We start from the raw sequence: 14925 nt of genomic DNA, 5'->3' as shown, positions 1-14925 counted from the left end.
AGTTAGTCCAAATTGAGATAAGCTGTGTAAACACTGGATTGTGAAGACTTATAATGATATAAAGTATTTCATTAATAACTTTTTTATTGATTGCATGTCAAAATGAAAATAGTTTAGATATATTGGGTTAAATAAAATATAACGTTAAAATTAATTTCAACTATTTCTTTTTACATTGTTTAAATGTGGCCACTAGAACATTTTAAATGATATATAGTGGCTTAATTGTATTTCTGTTGGACAACAGTATTCTAGAATAAGCCGATCCAGTTTGTTGTTATATAACCCATGGGAAGCCAGCCCTGGAAATGTCCTGGAGAGCCATGGGTAGAGAAGCTTAAGAACTGTTGGCCGGGGAAGCAGTAGTCAGGGCTGCGGACTCAAGCTTTCTTGCCATTCATACTGGTTCTTGTGTCATGAGAAGCCGAGGTAGGAATTTGTGTGCTTGTGTGCTCATGGATACTCAAAGCCTGGAGCTGATCCCAGCAGCAGTCTGAGGTTCATGTTGGGATATAGTCTTGGTTTTTCAGCTCCATCCATGCGCATCTCTCCTTTGTCCTATAGCTTCCACATCCTTTAATTCAGAATGGGGCCAGGGGCATGAAATAAACTAACTAGAAGAGGGAAGCCCCCAACCCCCTTTTAACAGATATATTGAAATATAATTCACATACCATACAATTCACCTAATTAAAGTGTAATTCAATTTTTTTCTTATATTCACAAGATTGGGCAACCATCACCACAGTCTAATTTTAAAACATTTTCATCACCCATAAAAGAACCCCCGGCCCATTAGTAGTCATTCCTCATCCCTCTCTTCTCCCCCTATCTCACTCCCCTCAACCCAAAACCACTAACCTCTCCTTTGTCTATAGATTTGCTGTTGTGGACATTTCACATAAATGGAATCATATAGTATGTAACCTTTTGTGACTGGCTTCTCTCAATTGACATAATGTTTTGAAGGTTCATCCATGCTGTACATGTATCTGTCTTTCCTTTTCATTGCTGAGTAACGCTGCTCTGTAGATTCCCTTGTATGGATGTATCACATTTTATTTATGCCTTCCTCAGTTGATAAACATTTGGTTTTCTTCCCACTTTTTGGCTAATGTGAATAATGCTGCTGCGAACATTTATGTACCAGTGTTCGTGTGAGTATATTTTAATTCTCTTGGATGCATACGTAGGAGTAGAATTTTGGGATCATATGGCAACCCTATAACCTTTTGAAGAACTGCCAAACTGTTTTCCAAAGTAGCTGCCCAATTTTATACTCCCATCAGTAGTGAATTCCTCTACATTGTCACCAACAGTTCTTAAATGTCTTTTTTAAAATTATTTAATATCCTTATGGGTGAGAAGTGTTATCTCATGGTTTTGATTTGCATTTCCCTGATGGCTAATGATGTTGAGCAATTTTTCATGTGCTTATTGGCCATTTGTGTATCTTCTTTGGAGAAGTAGGATTCTACTCAGAATCCTTGCCCATTTTTAAGTGAGATTGTCTTTTGTTATTGAGCTAATAATAGTCTTTATATATCCTAGATTTTAGACCCTTATTGGATATGTGATTTGCAAATATTTTTCTCCCATTCTATGAGTTGTTTTTTCTGTTTCTTGATGGTATCATTTCCACCATATAAGTTTTCATTTTGATATAATCTAGTTTATCTATTTTTTCTTTTGTCACCGTGCTTTGGGTGTCATATCTCAGTACCCATTTCCTAACCTGAGGTTGTGAAGACTTACTCCTCTATGTTTTCTTCTAAAAAAAATTTTTTTTGATATTTTGAATTCTTTATTGGTTAAATCACAGATACTTCTTCTAAAAATTTTATAGTTTTAGCTCTTACATGTAGATCTATATCTATTTTGAGTTAATTTTTGTATATTGTGTAAGGATGAGGCCCAACTTAATTCTTTTGTGTATAGTTAGATCAGCACCATTTGTTGGAAAGACTATTATTTCCCCCTTTTAAGAATTTTTAAGGATTGATGTATTTAAAGTGATCCTCAGTGTTCACCTCAGTGAGTAATTGTATATAATGTACACTCTGTAACCACCATCCAGATAAAAATATAGACCATATCCAGCTCACCAGAAAGCTTCTTTATGCCTTCTTCCAGTCATTGATCCCCTCCAAAGGAAAACACCATTCTGACTTCTAGCACCATAGATTCATTTTCCTGTTGTTGGACTTCATACAAATGGAACCACACAGTATGTACTCTTTTGTTTCTTTTGCAGAACATTATGTCTGTGAGATTGAGCTGTACATGTAGCATGGGTTATAGTTTGTTCTTTTCCTTTGCTCTATAGTATTCCATCATAAGAGCATATCACAGGGTATTTATTCATTCTCCTGCTCACAGACATCTGGGTTGTTTCCAAGTCTGAGCTATTATGAAGAAAGCTGCTGTAAACATTCTTGTACTTAACTTTTGGTGAAACCGACATGCTCATTTCCACGTCAAAGAATGGAATTGCTAGGTCATTGGGTAGGTGTATGTTTAGCATTAGTAGATACTGCCAGTTTTCTAACAATGCTTCTACTAACTTATATTCACATTAGCAATATATGAGCATTCTCTTTCCTCTTTATCGTAGCCAGCGGTGTTGTTGATCTTTTTTAATTTTAACAACTCTAGTAGGTGTGTACTGGTATCTCACTGTGGTTTTAATTTGCATTTCCCTGATTACTAATGATATTCATACCTTTTTATTGGATATTCATACGTGCTTATTGGGCATTTGATCCTCATTTGGAAGTGTCTTTTTAAGTCATTGTTTCATTCTTAAATTGAGTTGTGTGTATTTTCCTTTTTGTCTCTTTCTATATTATAGATACATGTTTTATTGGAAAAAAATATATGTAGCAAATGTCTTCATCCAGTCTTTGGCTTGCCTGTTCAATCTCTTAATGGCATATTTTATTGAACAGAAGTTCTTGACTTTAATGATCTTCAATTTTATCAGTCTTTCTGTTTATGGTTAACGTGTTTTATGTCTATTTTTAGAATCTTTGTCTACCCCAAGGCTATGAAGGCTATAAAAATCCCTATGTTTTCTTCTAGAAGTTTTAATATTTTACCTTTTACAATTAGGTTATGGTCCATCTGGGATTTAATGTTTGTCTTTGTTGTGAAGTAGAAGTCAAAGTTCTTATTTTCAAAGTTCAGAGTTTTTCCATATGGGTATCTGATTCGTTAGCACCATTTATTGAATACGACTATGTAAATCATGTGACTGTATGTGTGCGGGTCAGACCTCCATTTTTACTATCCTGAAGATTGCTTTAGGGCCCCGAATGTCACAAGCCCCTGAAGGTTGTGAGCGGACAGTTGCTAACACCCTCTGGAGGCAGAACAAAGAAAAACCCTGCCTGGAGCTCGAGGCAGAGGGGAGGGGCGGTGGCGGTGGGCCCCAGAAAGGGCTCCACAGAGTGGCAGTGACCGTGCTGAGTTCACTCCTGTCCAGGGCCTGACTTCTGCTTTGCAGGAGCAAATATCCTGTCTTGCCAGCGTCCCAGAGCCAATGGAACAGGGCAGCTTAAACTCATCAACACACCTCCTCCTCTCTCACCAAGTTTTGACCCTCTGGTCTCCTTGCAGCTCCTGACAAAGCAAGTTGCTTCTGGTCCTGGGCTTTTACATTTGTAGTTCCCTCTGCCTGGACTTTTCCTCGCTGTTTTCTCAGCGTTCCTGACCACCCTGTCTCAAAGGCACCATCCCAATGACTCTCTTTCCCATTTACCTGCTTCACTTTGTTTATAACGCTCATCACTATGTGAAATGATATTATCCTTCTGCTTGCCTACTTGTTTATTTTCTATATTCTGGACTAGAATATTATAGCTCCATGATAGGAAAGCTTATGTCTGTTCACTTCTGTAATGCCAGCTCCGAGCACTGCACCTGGGAGAGAGTAGGCATCAACTACTAGTTCTCAGACTCTGCAGAGGCTCTTGAGATGCCAGCTGGAAGTCCACCCTGAGAAGTGCACCATCGAGTGCACAGGCTGGGCAGCTCCCTCTCCTCGTGAGCCTCACGGGAGTCTGGTTGCTGGAGGGTTGCTTGGGGACTGTGGAGTCAAACCTGGTGCTGAGTCCAGCGTGACAGCCTCAGACACTCAGCCCTTCCTGAGTCTGCCTCCCCTGAGGAGTGGTGGGTCCATTCATTCCTCCTCTTAGGGGATAGTCACTGGGCACCACTGTGCAACCTGCCTGCCCACGCTGGCCTGGTGGATCCCTGCCTTTGGACGAGGGTGGGAGGGTGCTATGCTCTGCATGTTGCCTTTCTTGTTCTCATCTTTCTCTGCTTCCTTCACTTAGTCACTGCTATTTATTTGGGGGATATCACTGACAAATTTCATATAACTCCACAGGCCATCATTCAGTCTTTAAAGAAAAAATGTTTAAACTCATTCAGTACAAAGCTCCTGCTTGGTACAGTGAGGAACAGAACAGGACAGGCAAGTGCCCTGCTTTCTGAGGACAAACAGAAAGATGCTAGATTAGACAAATAATTATCCATATCATAATTACACTTGTGATAAGTGCTGGGAAGGCAAGGTGCAGGGAGGTGGAGAGGGTTGTGAGTTGCATTCTTAACTTCCAGGGAACAGTCTGAATTCTAAGACTGGGCCCTAATCACTGCCCTCATGGGTCACCTGCCTGTGGCAGAGGTTCGAGCTGTCCCTCTGCCTGACATAATGAGGAAAGACTGGACAAAAAGTACTTTTATGAAAGCAGGCCAGAGACCTAGTATCTCAGTCCTCAGCCAGGCTCCTCTCTGGGATTAGCTGCTGTAGACATAGTCATTCAGGGTGGCATTCTTCTGTCTTGGGCCCCTAATGGCAGGGCTGCTCTGGCTTAGATCTTGGTCAGTTGTAATCCCCCCTCCTCCACCACCACACACACACACACACTGTTTAAGGGTAGGGAACTGGCCAGATAACCCCCTCCCTCTCTACCTTATGACTGAGGACCCTGGCTGGAGCACAGCCACAAAGCTCTCTCAGGCCTCTCTGGGGCATGCGCAAAACTCCAAACGCCCAGTGTTCCCACTGTTTTCCTAGATTACTTACGAGAACAAACGTATTCCCGAGTATGATTTCCCGGTGGCTGACCGGTGGTCACTGGACCATGTCTGAACGTTTCCCAGTAACCTTCCTCTCCTCCACGGAGAGAGAAGCCCTCTCAGTGAACATACATTGTTCCCAAACTCACGTTTGTCTCCTTTCCAGCTCCCTTACCCAGCCCTTGTTATTTCACATTAAAGATTTTTGGATAGTGGAGATTTATTCCTTCACCTTTTATAACTGTGCCAGGCACAAAGAAAAATGACCATTCCAAACAGTTTTGTAGGTGCTAGGATGGGGGTAAACACAGAACGGCATGGGAGCCCAGGAGGCATCCCTAACTCAGCTGGGGGCTTGAGCCCTGTAGGCTGGGGAATAGTTAAGGAAAGCTTCCAGGAGGAGGTGACAGATGACCTGGAGCTGAGTCTTAAGGGATGGTGGTCTCTCTCATAACAGCCGTTCGCAGGGCTGGGGGGTCACAGAGTTTCTCAGGTGTGTGTAAGCCATGCTCCCCCCCCAACACCCCCATTTTCCTCAGGGAGTTCCCCTGGGTCTCATGACCGAGGCAGGCTTTGTTCAGAATCTTGTGTTGTAAATGGTCCCCAGTAACCACCCTGACTGACACATTGTCCAGTCACTGGCAGAAGGAAGCACCTGCCAATTCTGAGGGTTTTCAGAGGAAGCCCTGGTGGCCCAGCTTGGTGAGGCCTACAAGCTCCTGACTCAGAACTCTCCACTCTTAAGGCATCTGAATGTATTAAACTGTCGGAACCAATCCTTCTGGGGCAGCCCTGGCCCTGCTCCTTTTCCCTGTCTTGATTTGACGGTTGGAAATAGCAATGCCAGGGTGAGGTTGGTGTCACTTAACGAAACAGTGGGGCTGGTCCCACCCCTTTTGTGACTCATTTCCTGTTTAGACAGCCACTTAGGGTGGCCCAGCCAGCTTCTTGCATCTGCTCTTCCATGCTTGAATGGCAAGGAGTGCTTGAAATAGTGGGAAAAAAAGAGCTAGAATCCATTCCAACAAGCACTCTGACCCCAGACCCACCCCACTTTCCGCCAGACAGTGAGAAACTTCAGACTTAGAGAGACAGCAACGGAAGGGAAGGGGCAGGACTGGCTGCTTGGGGCCTCAGGGGCCTGCTCAGAAGTGAGGAGCAGAGGCAGAGGCAGCCAGTGGGGACTTGGTTCTGCTCACCATGCCGCCTTCACCTCAAACCCTACAGGCAGAGCCAAAAAACTCCATATCCCTTCAACAAATTGTGCTGGGGCAACTGGATATACACGTGCAAAAGAATAAAGGTGGGCCCCTTCCTCCCACCACACACAAAAATTAGCCCAAAATAGATCGTAGACCTAAATGTAAGAGCAAAAACTATAAAGCTCTTAGCAGAAAACTTAGGGGCAAATCTTTGCAACCTCAGCTTAGGCAATGGTTTCTTAGCTACATCACCAAAAATACAGAGACGAAAGAAAAAGTAGAGAAATTGGACTTCATCAAAACTAAAATATTGTGCCTCAAAGGGCACCATCAAGATATTAAAAAGACAGTTCACAGAATTGAATAAATTATTTGCAAAGCATGTATCTGAGGAGGGCCTAATATCCAGAATATATAAAGAATCCTTATAATTTGTATTTATTCCTAGAGTTTCTGTAACAAATTACCCTAAGCCAGATGGCTTAAAACTACAGAAATGAGTGATCTGATAGTTGTGAAGGCTAGAAGTCCAAAATCCACATGTTGGCAGAGTTACTTCCTTCTTGAGATTCTGGGGAAGAATATGTTCTGCCCCATTCTCTTAGCTTCTGGTGTTGCCAGCAATCCTTGACTTGTAGACACATCACTCCAGTCCCTTTCTCCATCATCACATGGCATTCTCCCTCTGTGTCTGTCTGCATGTGGCATTCTCCTCTGTGCGTGTATGTCTCCTCCTTGCTTAAGGACATCTGTCACATGGATGAAGAGCCCATCCTGCCCCAGTATGACCTCATCTTAACTAGCTACATCTGCAAATAGGTCAAATTCTGAGGTATTGGGTGTTGGGATATCAATGTATCTTTTTGGGGGATACCAAATTCAGTCCATAACACAAGAATAAAAAAGCAAATAATTTAAAAATAGGCAAAGGATTTGAATAGACATTTCTCCAGAGAAGATATGCAAATGATCAAGATGAACATGAAAAGATGATCAGTGTCATTAGACATTAGAGAAAGCCATAGCTTGTACTTACCACCTATCCAGATGGCTGTAATCAAAAAGAGAGTTAATAGCAAATGTTGGAGAGGAGAGGATATGGAGTAATTGGAGCCCCCATAGGTGGCTGATGGGAATGTGAAATGGTGCAGCTTCTTAGGAAAACAGTTTGGAAGTTCCTTAAAAAGTTACATAGTTACCAGATGACCTATCAGCTTCACTCCTAAGTATTTACCCAAGAGATAGAAAACATATGTCCACATAAAATTTGTACATGAATGTTCATAGCAGCATTATTCATAATTGCCAACATTTGTTATAGAGGACAAAAAGTGGAAACAATCCAAATACACATCAGCTAATGAATGGATAAACAAAATGTGGTCTCTCCATGTACTGGAATATTATTTGGTAATAAAAAGGTGTGAAGTACTAATATGTGCTGCAACATAGACAAACCTTGAAAACGTTATGCTAGGAAACCAATTACAAAAGATTCACATTCTAAGATTCCATTTATACCTAATGTCCACAATAGGCAAATCTTGGAAACAGAAAGTAGATTATTGGTTGCCTAGAACTGGAGTGGTGGAGAGGAAGGGGGTGACTGGTAAGGAGTGCTGGCTGGTTACTTTCTGGAGTAATGGAAATGTTCTAAACTGAGATTGTGGTGATGGCCACCCAACTCTGTGAATATACTAAAACCATTGAATTGTATGTACACTTTAAATGGGTTAAGTTTATGGGACATGAATCATGTTTCCATAAAGATGCTTTTTTAAAAATGTATGAAACAACCTATGTCTTCGCTTGTTTCCCAATAGGAAAGCAAGAACTGGATCTCGGAAGATGACTTCTACCGGCCTCCCCAGGATCGACCAGCAGAGAGTCCTTCAGAGAGCGCCACAGCTCCTTCCAGAGGAACCCCAGAGTCAAGGCCTTGTCTCCTCAGGCAGCTTTCTCAAGGACCAAGAAAAAGCTCCTCCATGGGGGCCTTAGACACAGCTTGCGTGCCTTTCCCAGGAAGCAGGAAAAGCGAGGTGGCTGCGGTGCAGGAGGGCAAGAACTTCAGGGTGGTGCACCGCCGACAGATGGGTGGGTGGCTCTGCAGGATCGGGGGGGCGGCTCACTGTGCAGGGACAGTGCCTTTCAGAGAGCAGTTCAAAGTCCTTTCTCCACTACCAGTTGGGTGGTTTCTTCTCACAAGTGTAACTTCATCCCAGAATAAGGAGCACCCTTGCTGAGTAATTCAGGGAAGCATTTCAGGAAAAATACAGCATTTTCTCACAAAATCTGAATAAAGAAAGGCTCAAAACTGCCTACAGAGTACAAAAATACTGCTTTATATGTTGAAATGGACAATATTTTCCCTGAAACTGTGCTCTAAGTCTTATGTACAGAACCCCTGACTCTGTAGCCCAGAGCAAACCCTGCCTCTTGAAGGCCTAGGTGTTTCAGCTGCTCCTGCCCAAGGCCTCTATCTTCAGGGGTTTATTTAACAGCTCTGGTGGGGTTTATCAGATCTGCTATTATCTGTTTAGTGTCCTCTGTGTGCTTTTTACAATGAGGCCAACTTAACTTCCACACCCTGTGAAATTCCAGAAAGCCTTAAATAACCATAACCTCATTTTTCTGAAACCATCATAAACAAACAAAATTGTGCCCTAGAGTCAGTCTCTTTATCTCCTCATTTTCTGTTTGCTATGACCCAGCAGAGAATTCTGGCCCAGTACCTAGGGCCCTGGCCTGGGGAGCATGGGTAGAGCCCCTTCTCCATGCTGGCTCCTTTGAGGTCCTTCTTTTAGCCCACATGTGAGTGCAACCATGACGGAGGTGTGCTCCATGCCTAGGCTGTCAGGTGACCTGAGGGGTAGGAAGATGCTATGCAGTGGCTTGAAATACTCAAGGTTAGTCCAGGCCAGGAGAGAAAGAACTATGTGTCCTGTGGACCGCCTGGTTGGTGGCAGACCCCAGGGAGCAGGCTGCATGGAGCAGTGTGGGTGCACAGGTGTGTGTTCACTCGGCAATATTTACTGTGTGTCTGTGATGTGCCAGGCACTATTCTAGGTGCTGGCGACCCAGCAGGAAACAATGCAAAGCCCCTGTGTTCATGGGACTTACATTTTAGTGCGAGAGACAGGAAGAAAATTAACAAGTAAACTGTAGCATGGCAGGTGGTGATCATTGGTACAGAGAACATTAAATCAGGGAATGCCAAGGTGGGAGGGTCCTATTTCATATAGGATGCTAAGGAAGCCCTCACAAATAAGGGTTTGTTTGAGGAGACAGGGAGGAAGGAGGGAGGAAGGCAGGGGTGACTTCTGTGTTTTAAGCATGGAGAACAAATGCTAAGACCCTGCAGTGGGAACGTGTCTGGGGAAATGGTGGAGACCGGAGGAGATGGGAGGGGGCAGTCAGAGTGAGGTCAGAGTGACAGAGGGCCTTGTGGGCTGCAAGAGGACACTGACTTTTGCTCTGAGGATGATAGCAGCCATTGCAGGGTTTTGGGTGGAGAGACATGAGCTGACTTTTAAGTGGGAGAGTAAGCCTTGCTCATGTGTCAAAGGAGTGCAGGGGGAGAGAGGCGAGTTAGGAGGCTATTCCTGTAACCCTGGCCAGGGACGATGATGGATGAACCCATGAGGTAGTAGCAGAGGTGGTGAGAAGTGGAAGATTCTGGACATGCCAGCAGGATTTGCTGATGGATTGATGTGGAAAGCCAAAGAAAGCAAACCAAGGATAACTCCAAGGTTTTTAGCCTGGGCAACTGGAAGGATGAAGCTTGCCGTTTTATGAGATGAGGAAACTGGGAGATAAACAGGTTTGGAGTGGGAGAATAAGAAATTCCTTTCTGGACATGTCAACGTTGGGCAGCCTTACTAGACATACATGGAGCAGATGGAGATCTGAACCTGGAGTTCAAGGAGAGGGTCCAGGCTGGAGATGAAAGCTGGGTGTTGTTGGCATAAAGCCCTAAGAGTAGGTAAGGCCGGCCAGGAGGTGGGTATTGCCAGAGAAGTGCAGAGGGCCCCAGACTGAGTTCTAATACCTCTTCAGGGGGTTTTCTGTAAGAACAGAGAAAGAGGGTGGTAATGAGAGGTGTGAGTGGAGTCAGAGGCATTTTTGAAGATGGGAGAAATAACAGCATCTTTGTGTGCAGATGGAGACGATCCAGCAGAGAAGGGAAAAACCAGCCGCACAGCCGAGGGAGGGGAAGCACTGGAGAGCTGTCCTTGCCCCGAGTGGGCGGGGAGGGGGTCCCACACATGGAGGGGTTGGCCTCAGACAGAGGTCAGCTCATCCTTGGAGATGAGAGGGAAGTCAGGGTGAGTACAGGAGCTGGAGCGAGGGGGCCTGCGGAGGTAATCTTTTGAGTGCTTTTATTTTCTCAGTGACATTCAGAACCCAAGTCCACAGCTGAGGGTGAGGTTGGGATGGAGGCACTCAAAAAACGCCCCATGCAGCCCGTGGCTGCCTGCTTTCCCAAGGCAGTCACTTTGCCCACACCCACCACAGGACCTCAGACTCTGGTGGTGTTCTCGGTGTTATAGGGGCAGGCCTGTTGTCTGAAGTGCCTCTTTCTGCCCCCAGGGCTCTCCAACCCCTTCCGCGGTCTCATGAAGCTGGGCATGGTGCAGCGGCGTGGGGCAATGGGCATCTGGAAGGAGCTCTTCTGCGAACTCTCCCCACTGGAGTTCCGCCTCTACCTGCACGAAGAGGAGCGCATGTGCGTGGAGAGCTGCTCCCTGCTGCGCTGCGAGTCTGTGGGGCCGGCCCACAGCGACGGCCGCTTCGAGCTGGTCTTCTCTGGCAAGAAGCTCACTCTGCGGGCCTCCTCCCAGGATGAGGCTGAGGACTGGCTGGACCGCGTGCGGGAGGCCCTGCAGAAGTGCCGGCCCCAGCAGGAGGAGGAGTGGGTCAACCTCCAGTACCCAGACCAGCCGGAGGAGCCCCCCGAGGCCCCCCAGGCTAGCCTCCCCACCCGCTTGGACCTGCTCACGGAGCCTGGACATCTCCAGGGCACGCAGTTTGGTGGGTCCTCTGTCCAAGTTCCTGAGCCAGATGCTATTAAGGAATCCCTTCTGTACCTGTACACAGACAGGACCTGGACACCCTATATTTTTTCTCTGTCCTTGGAGTCTCTGAAATGTTTCCGCATAAGAAACAATGAGAAGATGTTAAGTGACAGCCACGGAGTTGAGACCATCCGTGATGTCCTGCCAGACACCAGCCTTGGGGGCCCATCCTTCTTCAAAATCATCACAGCCAAGGCTGTCCTGAAGCTGCAGGCTGGGAATGCTGAGGAGGCCGCCCTGTGGAGGGATCTGGTGCGCAAGGTCCTGGCATCTTACCTGGAGACGGCCGAGGAGGCAGTGACACTCGGCGGGAGTCTGGATGAAAACTGTCAAGAGGTGCTGAAGCTGGCCACACGGGAGAATGGCTTCCTGCTGCAGTACCTGGTGGCCATCCCCACGGAGAAAGGCCTCGACTCCCAGGGCTGCTTCTGTGCAGGTGCCAACTCGCTGCCCCTCCACCCCAAGCCTGCCAGCCCCGCTCTGCCTCCTGTGGGGTTCCTGCCTTAGGCTCCCAGTCCTGCCTGCTCCCCAGGATGAGTGCCTTCATCCCAGCCCTACAATGTTGCAGCAAATGAGGCCGCTGCAGTCAGTAGCCTCTGCTCCTGCCCAGCAGCCACTGGGGCCTGCACCCCAGCTTGTGGGAGCCCCTCCTGCCACCTTCTGCTGGGGGCTGGGACCTGTGGGTGGCAGTTCTGTGGCATGTTGCTCTCTGCTCAGGGAGTTCCAGGGAGCTAAGCTCGGCCCCTTCATTATCATATTCTTATATTATTATATTCCGTCTGAGCAGAGACATGGTACCCCTCCATATATTTTTGCATGCTTTTGCAAGTGCACACAATATTTTTAAATTACAAAAATGAGCTTGTGCTACTTAGTGCTGTTGAATAGAACTTTCTGTGATGATGAAAATGGTCTAGGTCTCTGCTGTCCAATTCTGTAGCTACAAGCCAACACGTGGCTACTGAGTATTTAAAGTGTGGCTGGTGTAACTAAGGAACTAAGTTTTCCTTTTTATTTAATTTAAATGGGCACCTGTGGCTGGTGGCTGCCATACTGCACAGCACAGCTATATATAGTACTGTATCGTGGTTTTCCCTCCTTAAGAATATGTCATGGATATTATTCAAAGTCACTACATCTGCTGTGTCATAGCATCGTCAAATCTGATTCTTCTGTGGTGGGCACTGGACCCAGTGCTTATTTGGAGCATCTCATTCAATCCTCACAACAACCTTGTAGAGATCAGTGCCACTATGGTCTCTGTTTATAACTGAAGAAACTGAGTCAGGTGCTGGTAAGTACCTTGTCCCAGGTTTGCACAGCTCAGAAGTGGCAGAGCCAGATGGAGACCTTGATGGCCTCAGAACCGGTGCTCTCAGCCAGGTCTTCGTAGGCCCCTTCATTCCCTTGTATTTCAAGACTGTGATATTCCACTGCTCACATTCCATTTTTAGCTCTTCTCCCCAATCCAGACACCATTTCCATCACCCTGGGCCCTCCAGGTGCACAGTGAGGAGGGTGCCCTGCTGTGGTGCCAAAACGAGAGGCCTGGATACAAGTGGTTTAGGAGCTGTCCTGCCCGGGGCAGCCTGTGGGACTGGAGGGGAAAGCCTGCTTCAGGCGTCTGGAAGGAAGCGGTCTGCGGTTGGTGGCCCTGGAGGACAGAAGCTAGGCCGAGCAGAGCAGCCTGCAGAAAACATCTTCACGCCCACTCTCCCCTCGCCCCCACCAGCCTCTAACACTCACACTCTGACCTGCAGCCTGTGGGTGTCAGGCTCAGGCCCCCGGGGCTTGTGAGGAGGGTTCTCCCTGTGGGTGTGAGTCCACCCGGGGCAGCTGTCCCTGTGCCTGCCACTCGCTAGTCCGCTGGCTGAGACTGAAACTGAGGAGCTTCAGTTTCCTTTCCACCGCAGGCACAGCCCTGTGGCCAGGCAGACGCCAGCTGCTGACATCTGCCTTGTATTTCATAGTTTGCAGGGCAGTTTGAAAACCCTGTCTCATTTAAACTTTGTAAAAACTCAACAGAAGAGCAAATAGTAGCCAAATTTTACAGGTACTGCAGCAGAACCTTGCGAAAATTCAGTGAAGTTTAGGATAAAGCAGCTGGTAGGCGGAAGAGCTGGCCTTTCTAGTCCCGAGAGCAGGGGGTCTCTCCTTTTGTCCTGGCACTCCTCCCTCTGGTGTCTCTGGAGGGACCTCCAGCAGAGGGGCCAGCGCTGGGCCCTGCACCACTATCCTGGGGGCTCAGGTAGGTCTGGCTTCAAGCTGGCACCAGGCAATATCCAGACTGTTCTGCCTCCAGCAGGCTTTCCTACCCACACCCTGTGACCAGCCCCATGTCCCCAGCCCCTTCCCTGCTTGCTGAGCCCCTGGCTTAATTGCTTCCATTCTGGGCCCCAGTGGAGGGGTAGACCTAGAGGAGGCTGGCATTGGTGAGCAAGCAGTGGGAGCACTGAACAGAGGCAGGTAGGGACGAGGAATGCGTGCTGCAGACCCAACCCGACCCCACTGCTGAGTGGTAGCTGTGCCACTCAACTCGTGTGTGACGGGGCGGGCTCTCCGACCTCTGCACAGCTCCTTCAGCCGTAATCCAATGATAATCCTTATGGTGTCTTGCTGTACAGGTTAATTAGTAGGGTTGTTTCTGAGTGGTGGGAATATGAGTGTCCTCCCTTTTAATCCTCATTCTCTCCTTAAGTAACAGGACCTCTCCGCCTTAGTCGCTTTGTGTAATTCAGGAGCTGCCGCCACCCCTCACCCTCCCGCCTTCTTCTCCAGGCTGCTCCCGGCAGATTGGCTTCTCATTCGTACGACCCAAGCTCTGTGCCTTCTCTGGCCTCTATTACTGTGACATCTGCCACCAAGATGATGCCTCAGTGATTCCAGCCAGGATCATCCACAACTGGGACCTCACCAAGCGCCCGGTAAGTCACGGCCACACAGGTGACAGAGTGACAGAGGAGTGGTCTCTCCTCTTTGCTGCTGCTCTTCCTCTGACTGGTAGAGTTTGGCTCTAGGGAAGCCACCACTGGCCTGGCCCCATGAGGTCAGGGAGCTAACCAAGAATAAAACCTGGTACTGGTAACAGAGCTCTGTCAGTGTGTGCCTAGGTCCTCAGGTGGGAATCTGAGGATGGTTCTCTGCAGCTCCTCAGGGCTACAGACAAAACTGTTTAAGGCACCAGCGACTAGATAGATATTGGTAGGAAGGAAGGATAGATAGGATCGATTAGATATGTAAATGATGGGGGGGGTAGATGGCTTGGTGGGCTCGCCAGCTGCCTGTGTGTCCCCTTTTCTGTGCATCTGTTGACACACACATCTACTTTTTGTGAAGCTGGGACCACACTGGACTCATACTGCCTTGTGACATGCTTTGCTCACTTAGTATTACATCTTTGGTGCTTTTTTATGTTCACCAAATACTTTTGAATAAGATGTATTCTAAGATCTTTTACATTTCCCTCTTTTCCAACTGAGCTTACCCACTCATCTAGCCATGTTACGAGGAGGAAATTATTTAACGTCGGTTTCTTCATCAGTCAAGGGGATTGATAACAGCGT

The 14925-nt window shown here is 47.0% G+C and overlaps 1 protein-coding gene across 2 annotated transcripts in view; it reads left to right on the top strand.

The window, feature by feature from the left end:
• The window catches only part of PLEKHM1 (pleckstrin homology and RUN domain containing M1), a 45009-nt gene that overhangs the window by 18971 nt on the left and 11113 nt on the right, over positions 1-14925 (top strand). For both annotated transcript variants that reach the window (XM_036883072.2, XM_036883074.2), the window contains exons 6-8: positions 8111-8381; positions 10878-11798; positions 14141-14286. In XM_036883072.2, the coding sequence (XP_036738967.1) occupies positions 8111-8381; positions 10878-11798; positions 14141-14286 (1338 nt within the window). The remainder of the gene's footprint in view (positions 1-8110; positions 8382-10877; positions 11799-14140; positions 14287-14925) is intronic.

Source organism: Manis pentadactyla, chromosome 4, assembly GCF_030020395.1.
Source record: "Manis pentadactyla isolate mManPen7 chromosome 4, mManPen7.hap1, whole genome shotgun sequence".
In the NCBI taxonomy this organism is placed as follows: Eukaryota; Metazoa; Chordata; class Mammalia; order Pholidota; family Manidae; genus Manis; species Manis pentadactyla.
Note: the sequence above shows the minus strand (reverse complement) of the source record. Positions and strands in the feature narration are given on the sequence as shown.